Source organism: Drosophila simulans, chromosome 2R, assembly GCF_016746395.2.
Source record: "Drosophila simulans strain w501 chromosome 2R, Prin_Dsim_3.1, whole genome shotgun sequence".
NCBI lineage: Eukaryota > Metazoa > Arthropoda > Insecta > Diptera > Drosophilidae > Drosophila > Drosophila simulans.
The window spans coordinates 20,582,818-20,605,539 of NC_052521.2; the positions used below are offsets into that span (position 1 = coordinate 20,582,818).

The window sequence follows — 22,722 nt, forward strand, 5'->3', positions numbered from 1 at the left end:
CTGCGAGCGGCGAGCGGCGAGAGGGTTGCCAGGCAAGTTTCTCGGCTTCGTTGGCGCCTAACGTGTTTGCTCTGGGCTCTCGGAAGGGTGGAGGTATGTGGGTATGCTGTTCCGGGGAGGTGGGGATGGAGCAAGTGGAGCTCGAGCTGTAACGGGGGGCGCTGCTTACTGGGTGGCTAAGTAGCCGAGCACGTAGCTCAGCTGTTCTTCGTGCGCGCTGCGCGTGCGCAGATCAAACCCTTTCGCAAGTCGACTGCACAGTGTAGATACACTGGGAAAATCTTATACCGACTCGCTGATACTCTACACAAGGTATATTCTATAGATTGTGAAGCTATCAGTTGGATTTCTATACTAAAACTCAGAAAATCTTTGAGAAATGATGGTTGGCAAAATATACAAAACTAGTATCCTACTTAATGCTGGCACTATAATAATCGCACACAACTTCTCAAACTTCGGACTTGGTCGACAAGTTAGCCAATCCTAGGGTATCCACCCATCAGTTTGTGGTTTTGTTTCAATACGTTTTGCTTGCTCTGGTGGTTGAGTGGTGCGAAAAGGCAACACTTGTGCCAGACTGACTGACTGATTAGTTGTCGCTGGCTATTTGCTATTTGCTGTTTGGATACATTCGAAGCTGCCTCCGCTTCGTGAGTAATTCAATCTTATAAGTGAGTACTCGCATTGGTGGGCTGGTTGTCGACTGGGGCATTGACGTTTGTTTGGTTTTGGCTGCCGGTGTGAGCTTTCTTTTCCGCATATGCGGCAATCAATTCGCCATGCAACGCGAATCGTAGACTGCAACTGTCGTGTTGGAGCGAAAGTGGCGTTCACCTGGTCTACGGGGCGGATGAGTCAGCTGCATCACTCATACGCCGCGTGGCCCGTCCAGAGGTGGGTGCGAATATACGTATTCCTATGTTACCTTACCCTGTTTGCAATTGGTTCACACTTGACTTGGCTGCTGGCGAACACTATCGTTTTTTGACCTGTTTCTTGGTCCACAAAATCCACTGAACTGGCATTCACACGAGCGAGTGTATTGTTATTTATGCCAAAATGGGGAAATTACTGGCGAAATTTATTGATATTTATTGAACCAGCGATTTAAATGTCGGCTACCGATTCTGCGTGTGAATCAGAGTGTGACGAAACCATTTGACCAAAAACCAATCGCTAATGATTCTGGGCGAGATTCGGCGGCTTCCTCGAAATCAAATTCGATTTTAATTCGCACCCAGGACCTATGCATTCCGAATTTCGCAGCGGAGGACAATAATTGGTCCTGGACGCGTACGTGATCCTGTTGCGGAAGTAGATTCGCCTGTGGTTCCCGGAAATGTTTGAATAAACGGAGAATTCCGGGGACTGAATGGCTCACGCAGATGGATTCCGTTGGGGTGGGGCAGATTTCGGCACACACGTGAAGCCATTTGGCATCTCAATTATGGTCAGTTGTGCGTGGGCTCCGCATTTCGCTCCCCATCCCCATCCTCGTTATCTGGCCTCAATCAGCAAGGTTATCTTAAATGAATACACTCCAGTTCGAGCGCATCATCATCTTTATCCCGAGCATTGTGGTCCGAATAAGAATAAACAGAGATTGTGTCTCTCGACTAACCGATACTCTTTGAAAAGATATAGAGAGATGGGAAATATACGGGTAGTTGCTCGCATTATTGTGTAGCAATATTTTGCCATCGAACTTATACTTTTTCGGCGGAAGCACAATGAATTGGCTTATTTAGCAGTATACTCCAGAAATGCATTTTGCAGGTAATGCAAGGCGGAAATGTGCCAAGTCTGAAGTAAGTTCAGCTGCTCTTGGTTTCTGGGCTGGCTTGCAGTGCCTCTCCGGCTGCAATTATGCCAATCTCGTGCATTACGCTTCAAGTTCACTGTACTTTACAGCACGCAGCTTTTAATCACAGCCAGCAGTGACCTTAAACACCAACTTCATCTGGTCGCGGGTTATGAGCATGAGTTGGGGTCGCGTTGGGCTTGGTTGGGGTTTCGGCATTGGCGGGGCATTTACTCAAGTGTGTTTGCTGGGGGCAAGCAAAGGTAGTCGTCGGCCAAAGTGACACTTTGCCTGGGCTTCAATAGAATCGATTAAGTAATTCCGGTCATTTAATTACTTTTACCCCAGACACACCCTATTATCCGCGAGTAAATACCGATTAATTGCGTCAAATGCAGTGTAAGCTTATAGAGAAACACATTTGATGAGCTAAGATAATATACATATCTTAATGGCCATATGAATCCGTACTTCAATTCAGAAGTGTTCAGTCCGCTGTGGTTCGCTTTTATCTTCAAATCTGTGCAATTATTTCATCTGCCTTGGCTGTGGTGGCATTTGATGATCGCAAAATTAGTTTTAAATTGCCCCTAGTCAGCCGACATTCGTGTAATTTTATGTCATTTTAACAAATGTTTATCTGTTCGGACGTGGGCTAGTGACTAAACCAAAACATGTCAAGGTCGCCACGAATGTGTACATGGAGTTTTCGAGTTTATTTATTATAAAGAAAAGTGCTTAGAAAAGCCTAGAAAATAAACAATATTAATGTGGGATACTTTTGAGTCAAGCAGAAGTTTGCCACACGAAATGCCAGTTTGGATTGCCGCAGTTTGTAACTTTTGTTATTGGCTTATGAACTTATAAAAATGAAAATCCCAAGCGGATTATCTGGAAAAGTGCATCCAACAAATGGCTCAAATGCTCACTTATAGTTATCCCACAAAGTTACCATTTAAGAGCAAATATATAATGCATAATATATAATGTAAAGCTGTCCTTTTTAATTAATTTTCTTCAGGTAACCCCGTTGGCTAACTTAAAAGGTGTAAGACATTGTGCATAACTTTGCAAGAGGAGCTAAAAAGTTGAAGATGAAACGGCTCATTAAACGGAAGCTCGCATTAAAACGCGCTTAAAATACATTTAATCACTTGTTATCAGCCAGCAAGGCCATAAAAGCCCCACGCGATTGTTTGTTTGTTTGTTTGCGTTTGTTTTCTGATGGGGCTGAGCAATCGGATTGGGCCCATTAAGGGTGTAGGGTGTAGTACACACGTCATCAGCATAATTGTTACCATCCCCCAGAAAGTCTCGGCTTTAACCTGCTCATTATTGTCATTGTGATTCGGCGGCTTTTAAATTTCAATTGTCGAGACCTGCACGTGGCGCGGCCACGCCCCCAGCAACCAGACGCCCACTGCGCACGCTGTGTAAAGATGCACTGGCAGAAAATAGCAGCACTCATTGGGTAAATCAATGATTAACAAGTACTTCAATGAAAACAAAAAGAAGATATAAACTCATATTCATTATTTGTTATATGTTCATTAACTGATTATTTTGCTCCGAGGATTTAACAGGTTAATTGGTAAGTATTTCTCTTGGTGCACTGCCGTGGTTTCCCACGTACTCGCTGTTTATTCCCGTTTCCATCCACATTTTCCGCATATGTGGCCCGCAATGCCTCTTGGCCACGTTTGTTGCCACAGCGCGGAGTCGCCCCATTTGCATTTCAACGGCACCGAGTTACCTGTGATTAAACGGAACTGCAGGACGCAGGACTGCTCGTAACCAGCTCATTCAGCCGGCGATTTATGGCGATCATTTAACTCGCAATTGTGGTTCAATTTGGGCCTTCTGCGGGCCACGCTTTCAACTTTGCGGCGTGATAATATGCGAATGAAATGGCAGGGAAACTAAACTTCATTGGGTTTTTTATAAATTAATGTGTATTAAAATGATGTGTCAAGGCTTTCAAAAAGTTCTTAAGCGAATGGTCAAGCTACTTTATAATATTTGGATAAGGAATAGGGATCACGTGTGGTCAAAACCATGATAATCGGTGGACAGAAGGCAAATATCTGATAGAAAGCAGAAGGGAGCGCCTTTCGCTAACCGTAGGCACTTTAATGTAATTGAAAATGCATTCGATTTTAATTAAATGATTTACTGCTGACAGGATTTGCGCCTACTGTGGCACATTGCAAATGCGACAAGCCCACGTGAGTAGCTTTGGATGCTGCCGTCCTGCTCTGTCCGCTGAGCGCCTCTCCCTCTGGCACCATCGCCCCGTCCCTTTCTCTGTCGACACTGTCTGTCACTTGTTGTCGCTGTCAATTAAACGTAATCCCTTCGGCAGAGTTAAGTCCGCTCGTCTTTGTGAATTTTCGAGCTGTGCCAGAAGTCAAACTAATTTTCGACCTTTCGCCGCTCGTCGCCCCGCCCCCCAAAAGTGGAAAAGTAGAAGTTTGCTGGGCGTCGGGGCGCAAATAACGCTCATTAGCCGTAATGAGTTATAGTTGGACTACAATCCACATCGGACGCCAAACACTCTTTAGCGGCAATTATGCTGGGCGGGGGCGCTGTGGCGCCTGGCTTTTTATGGCCTGGTAGTCATAAAGTTTTGAGCTATAAATACTTTGGTCCGAAGGCCTTTGAGCCAGGCTTTAAACGAAGCGGGGCGGTGATGGTAATTCGAGTGAAAGAGTTGGGCAGATTTGCGGGCGAAAGAGACGGGCAGCTGAGTGAGAAGACCGCAAATTGTTTGACATTTGGCACTGGGCCCCAAAAGAACCCAGGGAACCCCAATGCTGAAACCGAGTAAGCCTCCATAGCTCATGCTGACAAGCCGTCCGTCTCGCTCGCACGCCATGTGCCGTCTCGCTCGCGCACTGGCAAGATAGTCGCTCTTGTGTTATTGTCACTTGCCAGCGGCAGTCTTGTGTTATTCTATCCAAGTTTTCCGTCACACAACAAGGACGAACTTTTTGTTGTTAATTCGTGCAAGTTTCGGGCAAGTATTTACGTGCCTCGCCGAGAAAGAGAGAGGGGAACAGGGCGCTAGAAAGAGAGGGGACTAGGGCCATAGAAAGAGAGCGCTGGAGTCGCACAGAGGCCGCCTGCTGCGAAAGTTTTGTATGTTAATGGCATAGTTTAGGCAAAATGTTTTCACTGACGCCTGCCGCCCACTCCAGATTATACACCCACATCCACATCCACATCCACATCCTCAAATTTGGCAGATTCTCAGGCTCTGCACATTTTCCACGGCTCACATTTCCCGACCAAAATTAACTTTCACTCGCCACATCACCCCTCATCGCTCACTTAATGTGCCATTGCCCACGTTAAGTGACTTTCTTATGTCGGTTGTAAAATTTCCCTCTTTATATGGGACCATATGGATCCTGTTTTCGCCAGCATCCATGTTTTCGGTGCACTCGAAGAAAGTTTACGCGTAAAACAAGAAACCAGAATAACTTAACTGTCATGGTGGCATAAAAACATCTTGCCTTTGAAAAACAAATGATTTCTAAATGTCGCAAGACTTTTCGATGAATTTACACATTATAACTCTCATTTCTTTCGAGTGCAAGATAAAACCTAAGTCAACATAGCTGTGGTTAAATATCGCAGGACTAAGAAAGCTTGTAATTTACTTGAGTACACCGCGCTGCAGATGTCCTTTTGGCCCATCCTCCGGTCGCATGTGTCTGTTGGCCAAGTTAAGCCATTGACAAAACTTTCGCCGAGATAGTTTGCGCCATTTTTCTTTTGATTTACTTTCGAGAATTTGAAACTTCTGGGCCTGCTCCCCCAAATGTGGGAACTATTAATTTCGAGTCAGGGCCGCTGGTTGTTTGTATACAGTTTTAGCTGGATTTATTTAGTTGCTAATTAAATATAAAGTTGGCCAACCGATGATAGGGGAGAACTTACTGCCCGCACCTGTTGGGTTCTGTGGCTCCTCATCAAGCGGCTCGAGTGGCTCACGTGCGTAACCACTTGATGCTGCTCGAGACCGGAGGATTCCTCAATCCCCATCAGCACGGCCTGGTGCTCCTTGTGGCCCATCCTCATCCAATCGCCACTCCTGGCTGTCACAGCAACCCAGGCAGCTGCCACTTGCTGTTGCAACCGCATTAACATTCTGCTTAGCAACAAATTACATTCGGACGGGGGATGTGGGCAATGAGCCACTTCATCTGAGTGTTCTACACTGACACAAATCAGCTAGTTGTCTTTGGGGGAAAGAAAAATAAACAAGCGATGCTAACCATTTCTGATTCTTGTTACAAGTACACTACCCTACTCTACTTTTCTTCCAGTGCTCGAGACTGGCCAGCTTACTTGAATCATCTGCCCCAAGTGCAATGGACTTCTCAAGTAACCGCTTTCCCGACTTGCAGACTGCTGGTTGAAGTGGGGGAGCAACGATGAGCACGGAAAATGATGATGGCGATGACGAGGTACCGACGAAATGAGCCAAGTGACCAAATACAATTTCCGGGTGAAGGCAAACAGCTGAGTCTGCTTAATGTACACAGAACCAACGTGGCGAACTTCAACAAAACGATTTTAGCAGCTTGAGTTGTTGTTTGTTTTGATTAAAAATTAAGCATGTCCTGGTCAGTGGGAATGGGAATGGGACCGGTACTGGGACTGGGACTGGGACAGGACCTACAGTACGTGCTCGGCCTGGGGAATTAGGCGGCCAGCAGAAGTAAATGCGCTCCGTAATAAATTCAAATCAACTTTGGGTGTCCGACTACATGGTCATCAAATCGATTGGAACACAAAGTCACACCCACGCACACGCGCACACTGGAAAGTCCTGTCCCAGGATGCTCTTTAGTTTTTGCCAGCTATAAATTTTAGCTGCTGGGTCCCTTTTTGGCTTCCGTTTTACAATGTTCACTTTGCAGATCCAACGTGGACTTTGGCCCGACTTAAGCGCATTACGGACTCCGGCGGATATTCCGGGACTCGGACTCGAACTCGGATCCGGATTCGAACGGAGGGCAGAGTCTTTTAATGTCTTATCGCTTGTGCAAATAAAGAAGCGTCCAATGGCATTCGGCTCAAGTCTTGTTAGCCTGGCTAAGCAATTGATTTGTTCGTTTACTGCCTTATGCAAATTCCTTGATGGATTCAATTAGCAAACGTCCAGTGCAGCACACGTGGCGTATACTTAATAAGCTGGCAGGATAGCAGGCAGCCAAATCGAACAAAATCTATTGAGATAATCGAGCTATTATTCTTCTTTATTCTTTTCATTACCTTTATGAACTGTCGTCCACTTCCGCTACTTGGTTTCTGGAACCGGAAGTACTGAAGCAGCCATTTTGTATGCAAACACGGACAATGGCTTCCGGTTGCAAATGAAGTTGATTATGACCAGGTCCTTAAGGTGAAACCAATTGCAACAACGACAATGACTGTGGAAGTTAAGCTGTTTCAAAAAGAAACGAGAAAAGAAAAGTCAACTGATCATAATTGTGATGGCTCTTTTTAAGCAGATTAGTGTCTTTAATAATCTCAATAGGTTGCAATTGAAACCCTTTCACAAAGTCCTACTTTCTCATTCGAATTATGATGGTGAAGAGGGAGTAGGCACCCTTTAGGGTGGAAAAGAACGTGTCCAGGTGGATACGCATCATTCCGCCAGCCACAGCGGTGCTCTTCTTCAACGATTGCTCAACGAACAGCATCATTTTCCGCTTAAAGCTCCTGTTCTGCGTGTGCCAATTGCAGCTGAAGGCCGCGTAGTGGAGGCGTCCGAACCAGTACTCGTTGTCGGTGCCGAAAAAGCAGGACGGGAAGATCTGCAGCGGCATGGCCAGGGAGTAGAAGATGAAGTACATCCGTGCCATGGGCTCGCTGACGAAAAACACCAGGGCTGCTATGCCGATGCACACATTCAAAGCGGTCACTGTGAACTGAATTAGCATGGGCAGCGAAATGAAGGCCTCGATGCGTCGGAAAAGTCTGGAAAAAAGCAGGGAAGTGAATAGAACCCGAACGTTATAATGAGGCAGCTACCCACTCTAGAATATGCTTGTGATCGGTGATGCAGGCCTCCAGGTCCTTCTCCGCATCTCTGGCCGGATCCAGGCCCACCTTCTCGAATCTCTTGTACAGCATTTTGATGTGGGATGAGATCAGGCACAGCACCACCGCCGGAAAGCAGTCGCTCACATAGTTCTGCAGGAGCTGGAACGTGATGCCCACTATCTGATAGGCGTTCGCTATGTAGTAGTTCCTGGTGGAGTGCAGCCAGTCGAAGGGAAACCAGGCGGGGTACATCAGACCACGCTCCTCCTTGAACAGGAAGGATAGCTCGGCGAACAGGGCACACGGCATGTAGATGCCGATGAAGACGTACAGCACATTCCGCAGCTGGACCCTCACCTGGCCGTAGATGCTGCGCTGCTCCGGACCCACGACGCGCTCATCCAAGAGCCTCAACAGCCGCTCCATCTCCAGCACATCCTTGATGTTGTAGGCGTAGAGCAGGCACTTCACCGAGCAGGCTGTGCAGGTCGCAAAGGTGGTCAGGTTGAGGATGTCCTCGGTGAGGGTGCGATTGCGAAAGAGGGACATTCCCAGGTGAACGGGGTAGCACAGGGTCACGAGAAGATTCGACAGGATGCTGTAAAACACGTATAGGTTCTTCCAGTTCTCGACCCGAATATGAGCTACGCCCAAGTACCGCCAGGCGGTCCAATGGCTCTTGAAAAACTCCAGACTGTCCACTCTGACCTCTGCCATGGTTCCTTGAATTCTCAGCTTTAATGTAAGGTTCTCCCCACTTAAATACCGTTTTGGTGATGGCTCAATCGGTGCGATTGCCCAATTATATAATTAGCCTTGCGTGGCCAACTCAATTAGAAATTAGACCACCTGCCGATGAACTAAGGCTTCCCATTCGCTCATCCCATGGCTCCTTCACATTTGGTTTAAACGCATTCCATGGAGTAGAACACTCACTCAATTGGGCATCCATGTTTAGGTAGGAATAATTGGTTCACTTCAATCGCAAATTTAAATTTTGGCCTCCTTTTAGGATGAAAAAAAGTGGCTCTTCAAAAACAAACCATACATCAGGAAATGAACTATGTAATATGAAAAAGCATGAATTCCGAACAAGGTAAAATGGAAAAGTTGTTAAAACTGTGACGACTTTGTTGTACAACAATTTGCACTCCATGCTGATTTCAACAATGGCAACTAAAATGCGGAATTACACGTGTCATAGTTTCAGGTGAGCAGTTTGGCAAAGCTTTCGTCGCTTTTATAATTAATAAAACCGGCGCATAAATCTCCATTCTCGTTTTCGGCCCACTTTGCATTGGCTGCCTGCTCTTGTCAGCGGTTTTTGTCGCTCAAAACGCGCGCTGAAAGTATGCTACAGAATTTATGGCGCACTCGCTGTCAATTTTGCAATTTTACAATTTTACAAGCGAACATGCGAATTTATGGCGCATTAAATTATTCGCTTCGTAAAAGTTTCAGTGCCGGGCAGGGACTTACTTGATATTTCCACATGGTGCATGCAATTAGCATGTCCAGACGCAGTCGAGCAAAAAACATGTTGCCATATTGTTGACAGCCCCATAAATTGTTGCATGCACGTCGAAATGGCAGCGGGCCAAGCAGGACAACATCCGCAAAAGCGGCGGCAAATCGCACAAAGGGGCGGAAAGGGCGGAAAGGGGGCGGGAAACAACCTCATCGCCCATATGCATTTAGATGCATCGCAGCTCGCTGTTCGAGCACAATCTAAGGTCTTAATTGTTGCATTTTTCCACAAAATTCCCAGCGACATTGTCACACACTGTCTCCCATTTACTGTATGCAAAATCCCTCGCCTCCATGTGTGAATTGTGGATGCGGATGTGGATGTGGATGCGGATGTGGATGTGGATGCCATAACCCAATTACGGCGCATGCCGCAAGTTGCTCGTCGGATGTGGGGTGGCAAGCAAAGTGCATTGACTATTTTGGCGGGGAAGGCGGTGCTGCAAGGCACTAAATTTGATCTGTTAATTTGGGTTCAATTAAGCGGAAACTAGAATCACTGATTGAAGTTGCAACAAATCGTTTACTCATGTCAAATTTTTGTATAAATTTATAAACAATAGATTTTGTGCACACTCTCTGCTGTGTTTAAATGTGATGCATATTCTGATTTTGGCAGCAACAGCATATTATTAAAATTTTATTTATTTTGAACATTTTGGAAATGAACCATTAAAAGGAATCTATAATCAACAACACATGTTTCTTTTTCATAAAGAGCCAATGTATTAAATTAGCTGTGACATTTCGATATAATATTTCCCAATTTCGCAATGACTTCAATTTGCTGCTTAAATTTCCCGACAAATTCAAGTTGCAGCACCCAAGTGTTCAGTTCGCACGCCCTCTCGGAAACCAGAAGCCCCCTTTGGTTTCCACGTGCAACGTGCATTCAACATTAGCTCCCATGCAATGGGGAGCATTTAGGGGAGCATTCTTGTCCGGCGCCAGAGATCGCGTTCCAGCTGCTGTCAGCAAATTAGAACGACAACAATGTAATTATCATAATTAAAAGACAGCCCCAGTCGCCCCAAAAGCCGAAAGCCCAAAAACCCAACCATCCACGTGCTCGCCGAGGGAAAAATGCTGTGGAGCCCGGCGACCGGACACGGCGGCCATGAATTTCCTATTAACAGCCGTTCCCAGTGACAAAAAAAAAACAACGAGCAAGATTCACGACGGAGGTTTTTTGCATGGGGTGCAGGGGTCCAGGGTGCAGGGGGTGGCAGCTGCATAATTGGGCCAGGTCGCTAATTGTAAAACGGTGCGCATTAATTGCGTCTGCAGCGTTGCGCATTTTGCGGTAACCTTTCCGCCCCCCCCACCCTTTCCTTCCCTTACCACCCTCCATCCGCTGGGAACCGCAAATTGCGATGATGAAAGTCTTATGCAATTGCACCCCATTTATGAAAGAGGCGGTACGTGTTGCTCTGGGGCGGATGCAGCTGCATCCGCAGTGCGTTCTTATCAGTGATTCTTATCAGCACGGTCTGCCGACCCGCAATTCACCACACTGGAATGCCGGACACGCCGAACAGCTGAGCAGGGGGCTCCTTACCACTGCGCGCATGTCCAGGATGCAGGGGCAAAAACATAGAATTGTGATAGGCCCACAATAGAAGTCAAATCTATTGTAAGGTTGCTCCTGGAGGCATAGAATCAAAGCTCACACAATTTACGATACATTTCCATATTAAAAGATTGGAATTCCTTTGCAATTCTTAGCTCTCTTAAAGTTAATAACTGTAAGAACATAATAATAGTAATATTTAATGATAAATAATATAGCTGTCTAAATGGTAATTGAAATACATTAAGGCGTAAACATAATGATTAAACTTGAGAGTCTCAATTGGTAACTTAAAAATGTCTCAATTATAATATAATATATATAATATATTTAACTAAAAGTGCTACAAAATCATACAACTTTTTAGAGTTTAGCGGAGTTACATGCAACAGTTTACTTTGCGCTGCCAAAGTCTGGCTTATCAGAGGCGAAGCCGCCGCTTCCAGTCTAATCAGAAACATCGCTGGAAGCTTCTCGCACGAAAGAGAGCGAGTGAGAGCGGGCACTAACCTGCCTCAATCTTCAAAGTGGCCAGTGCGATGGGTACGGCTTTCACTTTCTCCGGCGCTCAGCTGCTGGTCCACAGACCCACAATGGACGCCTCGGATTGCCAGCGCTCGGATTTACCGTTCGTTTCGGGGCGTGGTGAGTTCGCGAGCGAACGAAGCCGACTTTAAGGCTGGAGTTCCGATGTCGCACGGCGGCTGGCAGTTCGCTCTGAAGCGCGTCGCGGCGTGGTTGTGCATCCATCGTGGGCTCCCAGGAGGAACTTTAAGAACTATTCCGATTTCAGCGAGCCAAGATCGCGTGTTTGGTGAAGTGATCCGAATAGTTTAAGACAAGTCTGCGGCAATGGCAGCGACAGTTTTGTGACAAAAAAATATAATAAACTGTGACCAATCAATTAAAACTAAGCTAAACAAAAACCTAACGCGGAGTAACCTTTTAAAGGTACGTAAGCCCAAGGAAAATCAAATAGACATACACAAATCCAGTTCACTTCATTCACATTAATGTAAGCCTCATGTACATCAAGCAAATTCAACGGCAACTGTGTCTTAACCAAAAAACAGTGTGTCCTACTCCGAGCCAAATGGAAAATGTGAAAACCAATTGGTTATCTGTGCCTTTGGGCTGATCCTCTGACTGCTCCTGTGCGAGTTTTTGAGCCAAATGCCCGTCCACAGGGCGTATACGTAATGCCATTGTTCGGACAACAGCTTACGCAAATCGCATTCGGTGCGACTCGAATGTGCGCCTGCATCTGTGTGCACTCATGGGGCAGCTGAGTACTTAAATACCCGTACATGCGATGTGGAAGCAAGGGCTGGGAGCCAGCAAAAAGTGCGGCTTATAAATGAGTTAACAAAAGCATAAAATGTAGTGGCCCCCACTCGATGAGCAGAAGCCTGCTGACAGCGGATTCGAAGGCCGCACAGGAATGCTGGCCAAGCGAAAGTAAATAATAAATTTCATTATCTTCCGCTGGGAGATATTATTTTCAGACTGCAAATAGCGCCGAGTGGGTGAAGAGCACACCTAGAGGCCCCTCTGCAAGTCAATTAATTAGGCGGAGGCCAGGACTCCATGTCCGTGCGGAAAAATCCGGGTGAAAGGCACATCGAAATCACTCATACGCCGTGTGTGCGTTTGCCCGGCCAGGTGTAAAATTGTATTGCCGCTCTGACTTTTACTCGGAACTTTATTTTCGGCCGACCTTTATTTTCGGCCAATTAATTAAACTCCTTTGTTTGGTTCGAAAATTCGGCGTTCCAATTAACTGGGCGCCATTTGGCCAAATGAAGAAATTATACTTCTTTGATGTCAGCACATTTCCTTGGCAAAGTGCGAGTGCCAGAGAATTCGGGTGCCAAGCGACTTATTATGCGCTTCATTCACGTTAATTGCCATCCTCAAATCCCGAGCTTCTGTTCCAAGTCATTGTTTTAATTTGGGCATTTACCTGCACGCTCTTAGCCGGTGTTTACTTTCACTTACCCCAACTCATCCGCCCCGTAATACTTTACTTTGCATACAAATGGGCCAACTGGGCGCCACTGCTTTATGAATGCAAATTTGCCCAGCCTCCTGCTGATGCCTGCAGTTCGCCATTGACCCATGCTGCGAAGGATGCCAGGATGGGAGGACGCTGTGGTGTCACTGTCAGTTTCAGTTACTTATTTGCATACAGTCGGAGAAATGTGCAGGGAAAGAAATCCGAGCACGGGGTGGACAACTTTTCGAGTGCGTTGGGCATGGGCAAATAATGGAAATTTAAGTTTTTTCGGGCATGCCCTTGCTGCACGGAAAACTATTGTCTTCTAAGTTTACATAATGGTTTTAAATGGCAACGAAATAATGATTGTAGGGCCTGATAATGTATCTTAAATATAATCATTTTCCCTTTTATTCCGATTCAAAGTGATACCTTTGTTGCGTTAGATGAATGAAGTGAAGTATATAATTTATTTTCCACTTTTTCCGAGTGTTTCCTTGTCAACAAAAGGCAGCACAATACAGAAAAAGCTGCGAATGGCTACAAAACTCGGGAAAAGCGGCAGATACTAACGCCCAACGTTCCCAACGTTGGCAGCTGTTTTGCCTTCCACTTACTCGGCGTTTACTTTGCGAAGTCCTTTTTTTAAAGGCTTTTCTAAAATTCAACAGATATCCCAGGCGCGGACTTCGCCAGAACGGATTTGGGGCAACAGCAAAGTGGCAGTGAAGCAAAGCCGTAGAAAGCTGCAAGTACGGCTTGAAAACTGCTACACGTGTTTGGGCTCGAATTTCATTGAGATTCGCTTAAACAGATCTGATTTTCACTACCTAAGGGCCGCCTGTGGTTTCCCAATTTATCCGCATTGGTCAATCGGTGAGTGGGTGTGCATAATGTGCGAGACATCTACTTAATCCTCCTTTCAGAAATATAATTACGTAGGTGCATGTTTGCATTTATTCACTTGTGTACATTGAAAACAGCTACACGCGGCCAAAGTGTAATTAAATCAAGACTACATTTTTAAAGTGGGCTTTCCAATTCGGCAGCGTAGCCGTTTCCGCAGTGTATTTGTGCAGTCTGTGGATGTGTGTTCCATTTAATTATTATTTTGACTAAGACCTTAATTCATTTGACCATTTACACAAGCCTCGTAAATGTAATTAAAATCAAGAGATGGCGTCGCAGTCGAGTCTCTCGACTATTAGATACTTGCTACTTCGCTACTGTAAGCTTGAACTCAACTTTCCAGAAAGTAAAGAGCCTGCGAGATCTCGACTTTCATACGGACGGACATCCGGATATGGCCAACTATACTGGACTCGTGATCCTGGTCAAGACTTTTATACTTGTGATATACATTTCAACGAGTCGAATATACCCTTTTAATCTGCAAGTACCGAGTATAATTATCAAAAACAAAAATATAGGATAAGAATGGGAATGGCTAAAGTATTCCAGGGACATAAGCCCTTATTTTGACAAACTTTAGGGACTGAACTTCAGAATGTGTGAGCATCAAACTTATGTCTGTTGAAAGCCTAGCAAATCGGCTTAAATCGGATTTAACGTGGCAAGTTATTAATTATGTACGGGGCATAAGCTCGAAGGATGCCATTTGCTGAAAAAGAGAGAAGAAAGCAGACCGCGTATCTGCAACTTGTCTGCATACTTTCGGTTTTTTCTCACAAACTTCCAACTCAAATACCTGAGTATTTGAGTTGGCCAGTTGACATGCAACCAATTAACTAAGGACAACTGTGTTCACAGCTCATTTCGCAAAGCCCCCTGGGCAATCAATCTAATTGAACGAGCTAAAAGCAGGCACACCAATTAAAAAGGCCAGGGAAATGGGGAAAGTTGATCCTTTGGTGGGCCTCGCTGACACGCCCGATTGTTTAACTATTTAGATGGTTTTTTGTCCACCAACCCGAACGCAAAATCACGTTAAATTAGTTATGATTGTGGCGTGCTAAACATTAATTAAGCTCGCCCCGTTTGCGGTGCGGCCAAAAGCAAATCAATTATTTAGGCTATTTTAAATGCAGGCTTTGCCCAGATTGACGGCCTGCTAAAGTCACGCCCACGCACGCCCACTCATTAATGGGTATAGATTTGCCCGATCTGCCTGATTGCACTCCTTTGAGCATCAATTAGAGGTCAGCAAGGTAAGAGGTTATTTACTCACCAGCTTTGATTGAGTGCCCTCGGTCAAATTCTCGTTTACGAGAACTCGCTTGGAGATGGCAGAGAAATATCGAAGGTAATTGGTATTTAATACTCAGCTTGAAAAATTAGTTGTGCTAGCATTTCTATTCCAATATCACGACTTAAATGCCACTCAGATTTAGTGATATTCCACGTAGACGTCCTTCACTGTCATCTCGATCCTGGGACCAAGGGATATTTGACTGCTAGGCCCACTAGGAATACTCCTTTGGCGGTCAGTGGAAGAAACGAATGACAGAATAATTGCCATCGAATGCCAAAGTTGAGTTACAATCTAGACGACTAGCTCTGGCTGCCAGTCCATTCGGCGACTTTTCCCCGTCCTCCCTGCAGATGATTTGTGCCTTTCGCTCAGCACTTTTCTTTTCCATTATTTTTTGTTCTTGCCCGAGGCAGCAGGTGCTTTGAGCCGAGGTTTCTTTGCCTGTCTGTGATTGAAGCGCTTGCAAATGGCAACAATTGCGGCGGTTCTCTAAATAACAAATGGCCAAGAGGCGGACGAGGCGGCAGCTTTTATGGCCCGCCTCCCTGGACGCTTTCCCTCCAACTTGTTTGGCCAAGTGTCGTTTCCAAGTTTTCCCTTTAGTTTCCCTCTAGTTTTCCCTTTATTTCTCGTTCTCGGTCTCGTCCTGGTTCTGGTTCTGGTTCAGCGGTAAGGCCTGCCTGCCCGGTTGTCCTGTAAAAGTGAATTATGGCGACAGTTGTCAGCGGAACTTTTAAGCTGCCTGCGCAGGGACAAAGGCAGGGATGCGTCTGCAATCAGCTGGGGAGATGGAGTTTGGCATTGCGAAACTTCTGCCACCACGGGCATCGTATCATTTGTCAGACGTGCAACTTCCCTCTCTCCCCCCCTCCACTTGCTCACCACGCCAATTGAAGCGCCGACTTGAGCAACAGTCAAGTGTCAAGGTTGGCGGCTGAATGTTGAATGCTGAAAGCTGAATGCAGACTTTGGGGCAAGGACGCGCTCGCGAAAATGGTCCTCTTAAATTGTCATCTGTGTGTGACCCGCACAGCCCACGTCATGACTTTCCCACCCGCCCGTTCGCCGTCGTCCTGGTCCAAAGGACAATGCCACGGTGGCTGGTGGCGCGGAGTAAAGACAAGCATTTCACCGTCACTTGACTGACAAGTCGTGCGTGTGGGCGTGGCTGCTGCCCCCCATGCCACCGTGCCACCAACTTTCGCCCAGCCACACCCCCTTTGCTCTCGGTTATTTCAGCACACACGACAGAATGGGCGTATGCGTATGCGTATGCCAGGGGATGTTATGCGAGCAATGAAGTGAAACTATTGGGCATGGGAGAAACATATGAAAACAGATATGCCGAAGATGGAAAAATGATATTTCTGATAATGAGAGAAGCGGAGAACGCACACACACATCGAGCATAATAACAAAGAATGCTGAATAATAAAAGAAATTGCACACAAAATCAACAATGGTGTAATTTAGCCAGAACTGCTACATATTTTTACATGTGCGAATAATTGTCAAATGATCCGCATGCTCTCCATGCAGACACAATTTAAAGTTCTGGTAAAATCAGAATTTATATGCCATTGCCAACCTCCAAGAGATACCTTCAAGTCGAGTCCCCTAAAACACCTCCTTTTCTTACGTGGCCATATGTGTGCGCTTGTGCTCAAGTACCACACACACACACATACGCAGCGTGGCATTGTAAGGATACGAGTATCCTTTGCCGTGCTGCCTGTATTATTTAATGACGCCATTGTCGTCAGCCCAGCTCGGTGTGTTCTGGGCCAAGTTGATGCGTTGATTGCTGGCTCACTTGTTCGTCGCTTTTATTAATTTACGAGCTGCGATAAAGGCGAAACCAAATGAAAATGACCCTTGGCGCGGGGGGTTGGCCGCCTCGATCGAGATAGAAGTGCATAAACCGAAAGTTATGTAACAGATGGAGATACACGGCCATTCAGGGCACTCGTGTGGGGGTGTGGCATCCACCTGCTTTTTGCCCCGGCACGTGTGCGTCAGTCCGCCCACAACTTTCGCTCGTTCGCTCTTTCAACCAGACAGGCGCTGCACGGCGAAGGTCCTTGGAAATTGATTGACACGGGCAGGAAATTAAAACAGGTTCGCCGACGACTCGGCTTTAAGTTTATGCATTTTCGGCGGACCAAATCGGCTGAACGCTGGCTAAACGGATAGCTGGCCATCCGACCGACGACGCAGACCATTAACGAAATTGGATTTGATTATTTATACATGAGCGAACATCGAGGAGCAACTCTCAGTGATCGGCCACAAAAAGAACGATGTCATAAATCACATTACACAGCACAACAAAGCACACGAAACACAAAGAGGAGGAGGAGGCGGAGGAGGAGGATGTGGGCACTCCGCCAGTTTCTGAGTGAGAGGAAGTGTTATTGATGAGCATTTAACATTTGTTATTTCCGCAGACTGGCTTTAAACTTTTCGCCGGGCTGGCGTCATCTGGGTATCTTTACGACGGGTTTACTCCGCTTCGGTTTCCTCTCCGGTCGATAATTTAGTTAATAGTTTTAGTACGATTCAGATTTTGGCAACGCCAGCGATTCCATTCGGCCCTAGTCGATGGAGATTCGCTCGGGGAGCTGGGGCAAATGGGATTTGGGGAATCTCCGCTTGACGAGGCCTGCTGATGATTTGCCTTTCCGACTGGTCTGTTTGGTCAATAAAAGGGCAACGTCATGTTTTATATTGGCTCTCTTGCTGTCGAGGCCCATAAATTAGGCCAAATTCCATTTGACTGAGCTTTGTGCCTTGACTTCGGTCCCCCACTTGCCTTTCGCTACTTATTTTTTATTTATTTTTTATTTATTTTATATTTATACTTTATGCGCTCTTTATTTTTTCAAGTCGAGCCGAAGTCCTTGCGGCAATTTATGGCTACACACTTCGTCCATTAGGAAGCGGCTTAAAGGCCAAACTTTCAAGGCAGTCCATTAACAATGGCAACAACTTAAAGCGCGTTCCACATGGCGTATGCGTAATTTGCCATTTCCTTTGCATCGCCATCCATAGCTGGCTAGACGAAGTCTGGCCACTGAATTTATTGACCTGCCACTGTGGCAAGGTCAACTGCGTTTGTTTTCCAATATCGAGCGATGAATTAGTGGACTAACTTTTGGCATCTATCAACAATTTGCCGCTACTGTTTACAGAGATTAACTTCTGACCAACTCGCTGCATAATTTTGAATATTTTATACTCTGTATATAAATGAAAGTAATTTGCGAAAACCCAATTAACGTAAGCCCCTCGAAGGGTTGTGTTCGTAGTCAGAAATCAAAACACATAATTAGCATAATCGCCGGATAAGTTGGTCCAAGATGGGCTTTTTTATTTCGAATGCCATGGAAAAGGAAAAGGACACTGTATGTGCATAGGAATCTCGGACTGGAAACTCTAAAGCTAATGTTTTGGCAATTCAGATTCCGAGTGTGGGAGTGTGCAAAGTTTTGTTTGCATTACCTGAGCACATAATTCTGGTTATAAATTTCCCTGGAAATAAACACTTTTTCCGACTCGCAGGTGTATTCTCTTTCCCTGTAAGCCGGGATTAGGACTACAGCTCCATTTTGTTTGGGGTAGCGTTTACCATTGCTACGATTGCTACGAGTACATCCCATAGCCCCCGGCATCTGGCGCACGTCTCAGACTTCCCTGGAAGTCTGTTACCGGGCAATTTATGCCCGCACGTATATGGTATAAATAGAATTGATTTTGCCTAAGCATCGCGTATATTTTACCTGCGCAGGTGATTTAATGTCTGGCGACATAATCTGCCATTTGGCACTCGCTTCCCAGCCATCACGTACTTGGGCTGGGCTGGCATCCTTATCGCCGTATCTTTAAGCTGCGTGCAAATCCGAATTCATTTTCCGGGGATTCCATTATGTGTGCTGGGCCTGGATAAACAAAGAGCAGTACACACACACACACGGGGGGCTCCACTCACGAGTGTTTCTCGGCAGAGGAAAACAATTATGCTCGAAATATTACTGGCATGCGAATTGCTGTTCCACTCGCTTGGCAGTCTGTTTCAAATCTGATTAAAGGGAAATTAATCCCAGGGGCCCGCAAACTATTGTATTATTTACTTTGAAGCAGAGCAAATATTGAGATATGATTGCTTCAAGTACCTGCAGCCAGTACTAGTACTAGTACTAAAGCCAACTCTCTGGCAGCAAGAGTATTTAAGCAACAAAATGCTAAAATGGGTTAGCAAACAAATTAAAAACTCTTGGCAACTTTTTCGCCAGTATTCAAGCTTATCAAACAGGAAACTTTTGCGGAGCAGTTGTTGTTTTGGGGAGCTTCTTACGGCAGGACTAGCGAACCCCGAACAAATTCGCCTAATTCAAAAACACATGTAGGTGTTTGCACTGAATATTCGCAGCTGAAAGGTACACAAAACAACAGCAAATAAATAAATAAATACTTCCGGACTTAGCTGGAACAAACCTCCGGTTGTGTCCACAAATAGAAGCTAATGAAGGCAGCTTTCCACAGCGCCAGCAAAAATAAAAAAAGAGAAAAAAAGCGAGCTACTGCCTTTTGCAATTTTTATTTTCATAAATTCTCAAAGCATGTTTGCCAGCTCATAAAAACGCAGCGCACACGGCATTTCCCCCCGATTTTTCCAGCTTGCAGGAAAAGCCGAGCCAGCCAAGGCCCAAGTGGCTCATAATCTGAGCAATTTGCCAGCGTTTTATGTGATTTTTGTAGCTACTCGTACTCGTACTCGTACTCATAGTACTACTTGCTCCCATCAGAAGACAACCCAGATGAGCTCGACTGCGCGTGGAAGTGGGTTTACTGCATCATTTGTATGCAAATTGGAATAACACATCGGATGCTGCTCCATGTTGCAGCGACTGCACGCTGTTTTCGCAAGGAATTGGACTTATAATCCATCTCTTTGTCTCGAGTGCATTTATCAGCTGCTAATCAAAATCAATTAGATTGCATGCCATATCATTTGGATGCGATGCCGGCAGACAGAGCCCTTCGCCTCCTCGCTGCTCCCCCCGTTGATTGGCAACCCGCCAGGCAGCCAGAAAAATTATCCAATTTAAAAGTCAAATGTCATTTTTTCGTATTCCTGGCACGCTGCTCCATGTTTGTGACGCTGTGCTTTCGTTTGTTTTCCTTTTTATTTTGACGCCATTGCCGACACATAATGTGAATTACCTAACAAAGGTGGTCCTGCTGATGAGTTGACGACGGGGCTGAAACGGAGCAGAGGGCGCCATTTCCATTACGGCCTCCGGAATACCCTTTCCCAAGGATGCGCAAGCTATCACCAGAAGGTTGCTTTCTGTCCTGGCAGTAGGACACTTTTGGGTTCACAAAGAAGTCCATGTTTCATGATTCTATTTTGAGTTAAGATATCCTTCGATGGGTAAACTCTACATACCCAAGAGTGATGATTGAGCTGCCACTTTATGTTCCAAATGTACTCAAAGGGTATCGCCACTTCGGGGAACCGATTTCGAGCGTTGCTCGAATCTTCTTTTGACGGGTTTTGCTTCCGCTTCCGCTTCTTTTGCTATTTTGGCAAAAGACATTTCATTCTTTCTTTGCCAACGACAGAAAAATTACCTGAATTTCATTTAACGCTCCAACTTTGTCACCGGCAGCAACAAGGACACTCGCACACACACTTCCTTGTTGCTTCGCCCATGCAAAGCGAATGCGTTGAGTTTGTTAATGTGTTTGCATAAATTTGCAGGAGTGAAAGGCGGGGAACCGAGAGTAGGATGTGTTTTGGTCCTGAGTGAATGGTTATGGAAAACCTGAGCAACAACAAGGACATTTCGAAAGGTTTAGTTTCGGGGGCCACACAGAAAGAAACCAAAGGAACAATAAAGTTGTAAACAAAAGTGGAGTTCTTTTAACTTAAGTTTATCCAAAAAAGACAGTGGGATTTCCACTTTTATGCAGAGTAACTATTAAAGCTTTGGATTTACTGATAGATGCCTTTAACATAACTTTATGAATTATTTTGAAAAGGTACTTTAGTTTTATTTCAACAATAAATCACAAGTTCCTAGGTCAAATTCACACTAGAATGATATTTGTTCTCCATGTAGAAGGGGTCTGCCTTTTCGCCCGGACAATCCAATTTCTTTAGAGTCGACTGGGCAAAGGACTGGCCATGGGCATTAATCAGACTAAGCGCCCTCGTGCCCCCAGATGCAACTGCTCTTTGCTAGAAATTGGATTGTTAGTTTTGAAACGGTCTGGTCCACGTGTGGAGGTCGGAGCTCGGGTTACCTGCATCACCAGCCACTCACCGGTGACGAGGGCTGGCTCCTGGAAAAGAGAGAGTTCAGCTGTCAACGGGTTCACAGCTGCCCGCATGCTGAGTTGGAACTGGGTGTGGTTGGTGGCTGGGTGGCTGGTTGGCTGGGTGTCATGGGTTAAGTGCATGAGAGTGTCGCCATTAACCCTCTGCAGTCCGCTGTCCGTTTTCCGCCCCTTTGTCGCAATGCATTAGCCCTGTCCGGACCCGGAATCAAACTGTGGCCCTATTCCCTCGGCGACTCCATTTCCAGTTGTCGGACAGCAAAGCCCCCGGCGAAAGAGCCCGATTTAGATGTCCTTTTCTGGTTGGGGATCCGTTTGACTTGCTGTGTCCTTTATGAATAATTGATGCCAGCACCCTCACACCCCAAGGAGCGCGGAGAGCGTCAATTGTTTATTTATTGTTCGATTGGAATGGTTCCTGCACTGCCAAACCGCGACACTGGCAAATGCAAAATTCATGGACTTTTCTATTGCTATTGTCGTGGCGAGCCATGTTTATGCGCGGATAAAGATGGAAATAAAAAGTGGGTGGGTCATAAAACTAGTTTACTGCAATGCAAGAAATATGTTGAGCTTATATTTCAGTGCCATCTTAGTACAGGCTCCTGAGTGTGGAAACATTCATCCAAATCAGAGCTTAAACAATTAGAACAGAGATCAGTACAGACTAAAGCTTAAAAGCCTTCCATAAACTGCAGCCAAATCCGTACTAACCGTGCATAGTGCCGCATGATCCCGGGCTCAAAAGTGGAAGTCACACCTCCATGTGGCCGGAGTGGCAATTACTCTTCTTGCTGCTGTGCCATTATGTCCTCATCCACAGCCCACCCTGGTGACTGGATACTGGATACTGGATGCCTCCCCACATCCCCATCCCCCACATCACCATCGCTGCTGCCAACTTCTAGTCCATTGTGTTTGTTGTGTGTCTGTTGACGTTTGGTCTCGCCTTGGAGAAATTTTTATGGCTCATAAAATTCGAAATTAGAACTGCTGCTGCTTCCTGTGTCTGGTGTCTGGAATATATGGTGTACTTGTACGGGAAATGTGCCTTTGTGCGGAGTATAAAATCGTAATGCTCACCGCCTTTTCAGCGCACGGAAATCTGGACGCGCCGAGTGGATTTTCTTTTCAGAATTAGTATTACATTTAAATGGCGTATAATTTGTTAGCGCCATAATATTTATGCGGCCTGTGGCCGTTCACTTTTATTT

The 22,722-nt window shown here is 45.8% G+C and overlaps 2 protein-coding genes and 1 long non-coding RNA gene across 3 annotated transcripts in view; 2 read left to right on the forward strand and 1 right to left on the reverse strand.

Annotated features, from left to right (window-relative positions):
- Positions 1-467: 467 nt before the first annotated feature.
- On the forward strand, positions 468-6,915 carry LOC120284330. Its single transcript, XR_005543523.2, has 2 exons — positions 468-674; positions 6,136-6,915. It is a non-coding gene; the product is annotated as an uncharacterized LOC120284330 (long non-coding RNA).
- Positions 6,916-7,318: 403 nt separating this feature from the next.
- LOC6735876 (odorant receptor 59a) lies at positions 7,319-10,077 on the reverse strand. Its single transcript, XM_002082750.4, has 2 exons — positions 7,854-10,077; positions 7,319-7,795 (listed from the first exon to the last, which is right to left on the reverse strand). The coding sequence occupies exons 1-2, from the start codon at positions 8,576-8,578 to the stop codon at positions 7,381-7,383; spliced, it is 1,140 nt and encodes a 379-aa protein (XP_002082786.1). The 5' UTR covers positions 8,579-10,077; the 3' UTR covers positions 7,319-7,380.
- A 1,572-nt stretch (positions 10,078-11,649) lies between these two features.
- Positions 11,650-22,722, forward strand: part of LOC6735883 — a 48,095-nt gene continuing 37,022 nt past the window's right edge. The window contains exon 1 of the mRNA XM_016168810.3: positions 11,650-11,909. The gene's annotated coding sequence lies outside the window, so the exon portion shown is untranslated. The remainder of the gene's footprint in view (positions 11,910-22,722) is intronic.

Excerpts from the sequence above, each read along its gene's own strand:
- LOC6735876 (XM_002082750.4), bottom strand. The coding sequence starts at position 8,578 with ATGGCAGAGGTCAGAGTGGACAGTCTGGAGTTTTTCAAGAGCCATTGG. Across the intron at positions 7,796-7,853 it reads GATCACAAGCATATTCTAGA|ACTTTTCCGACGCATCGAGG; the intron begins GTGGGTAGCTGC and ends GCTTTTTTCCAG.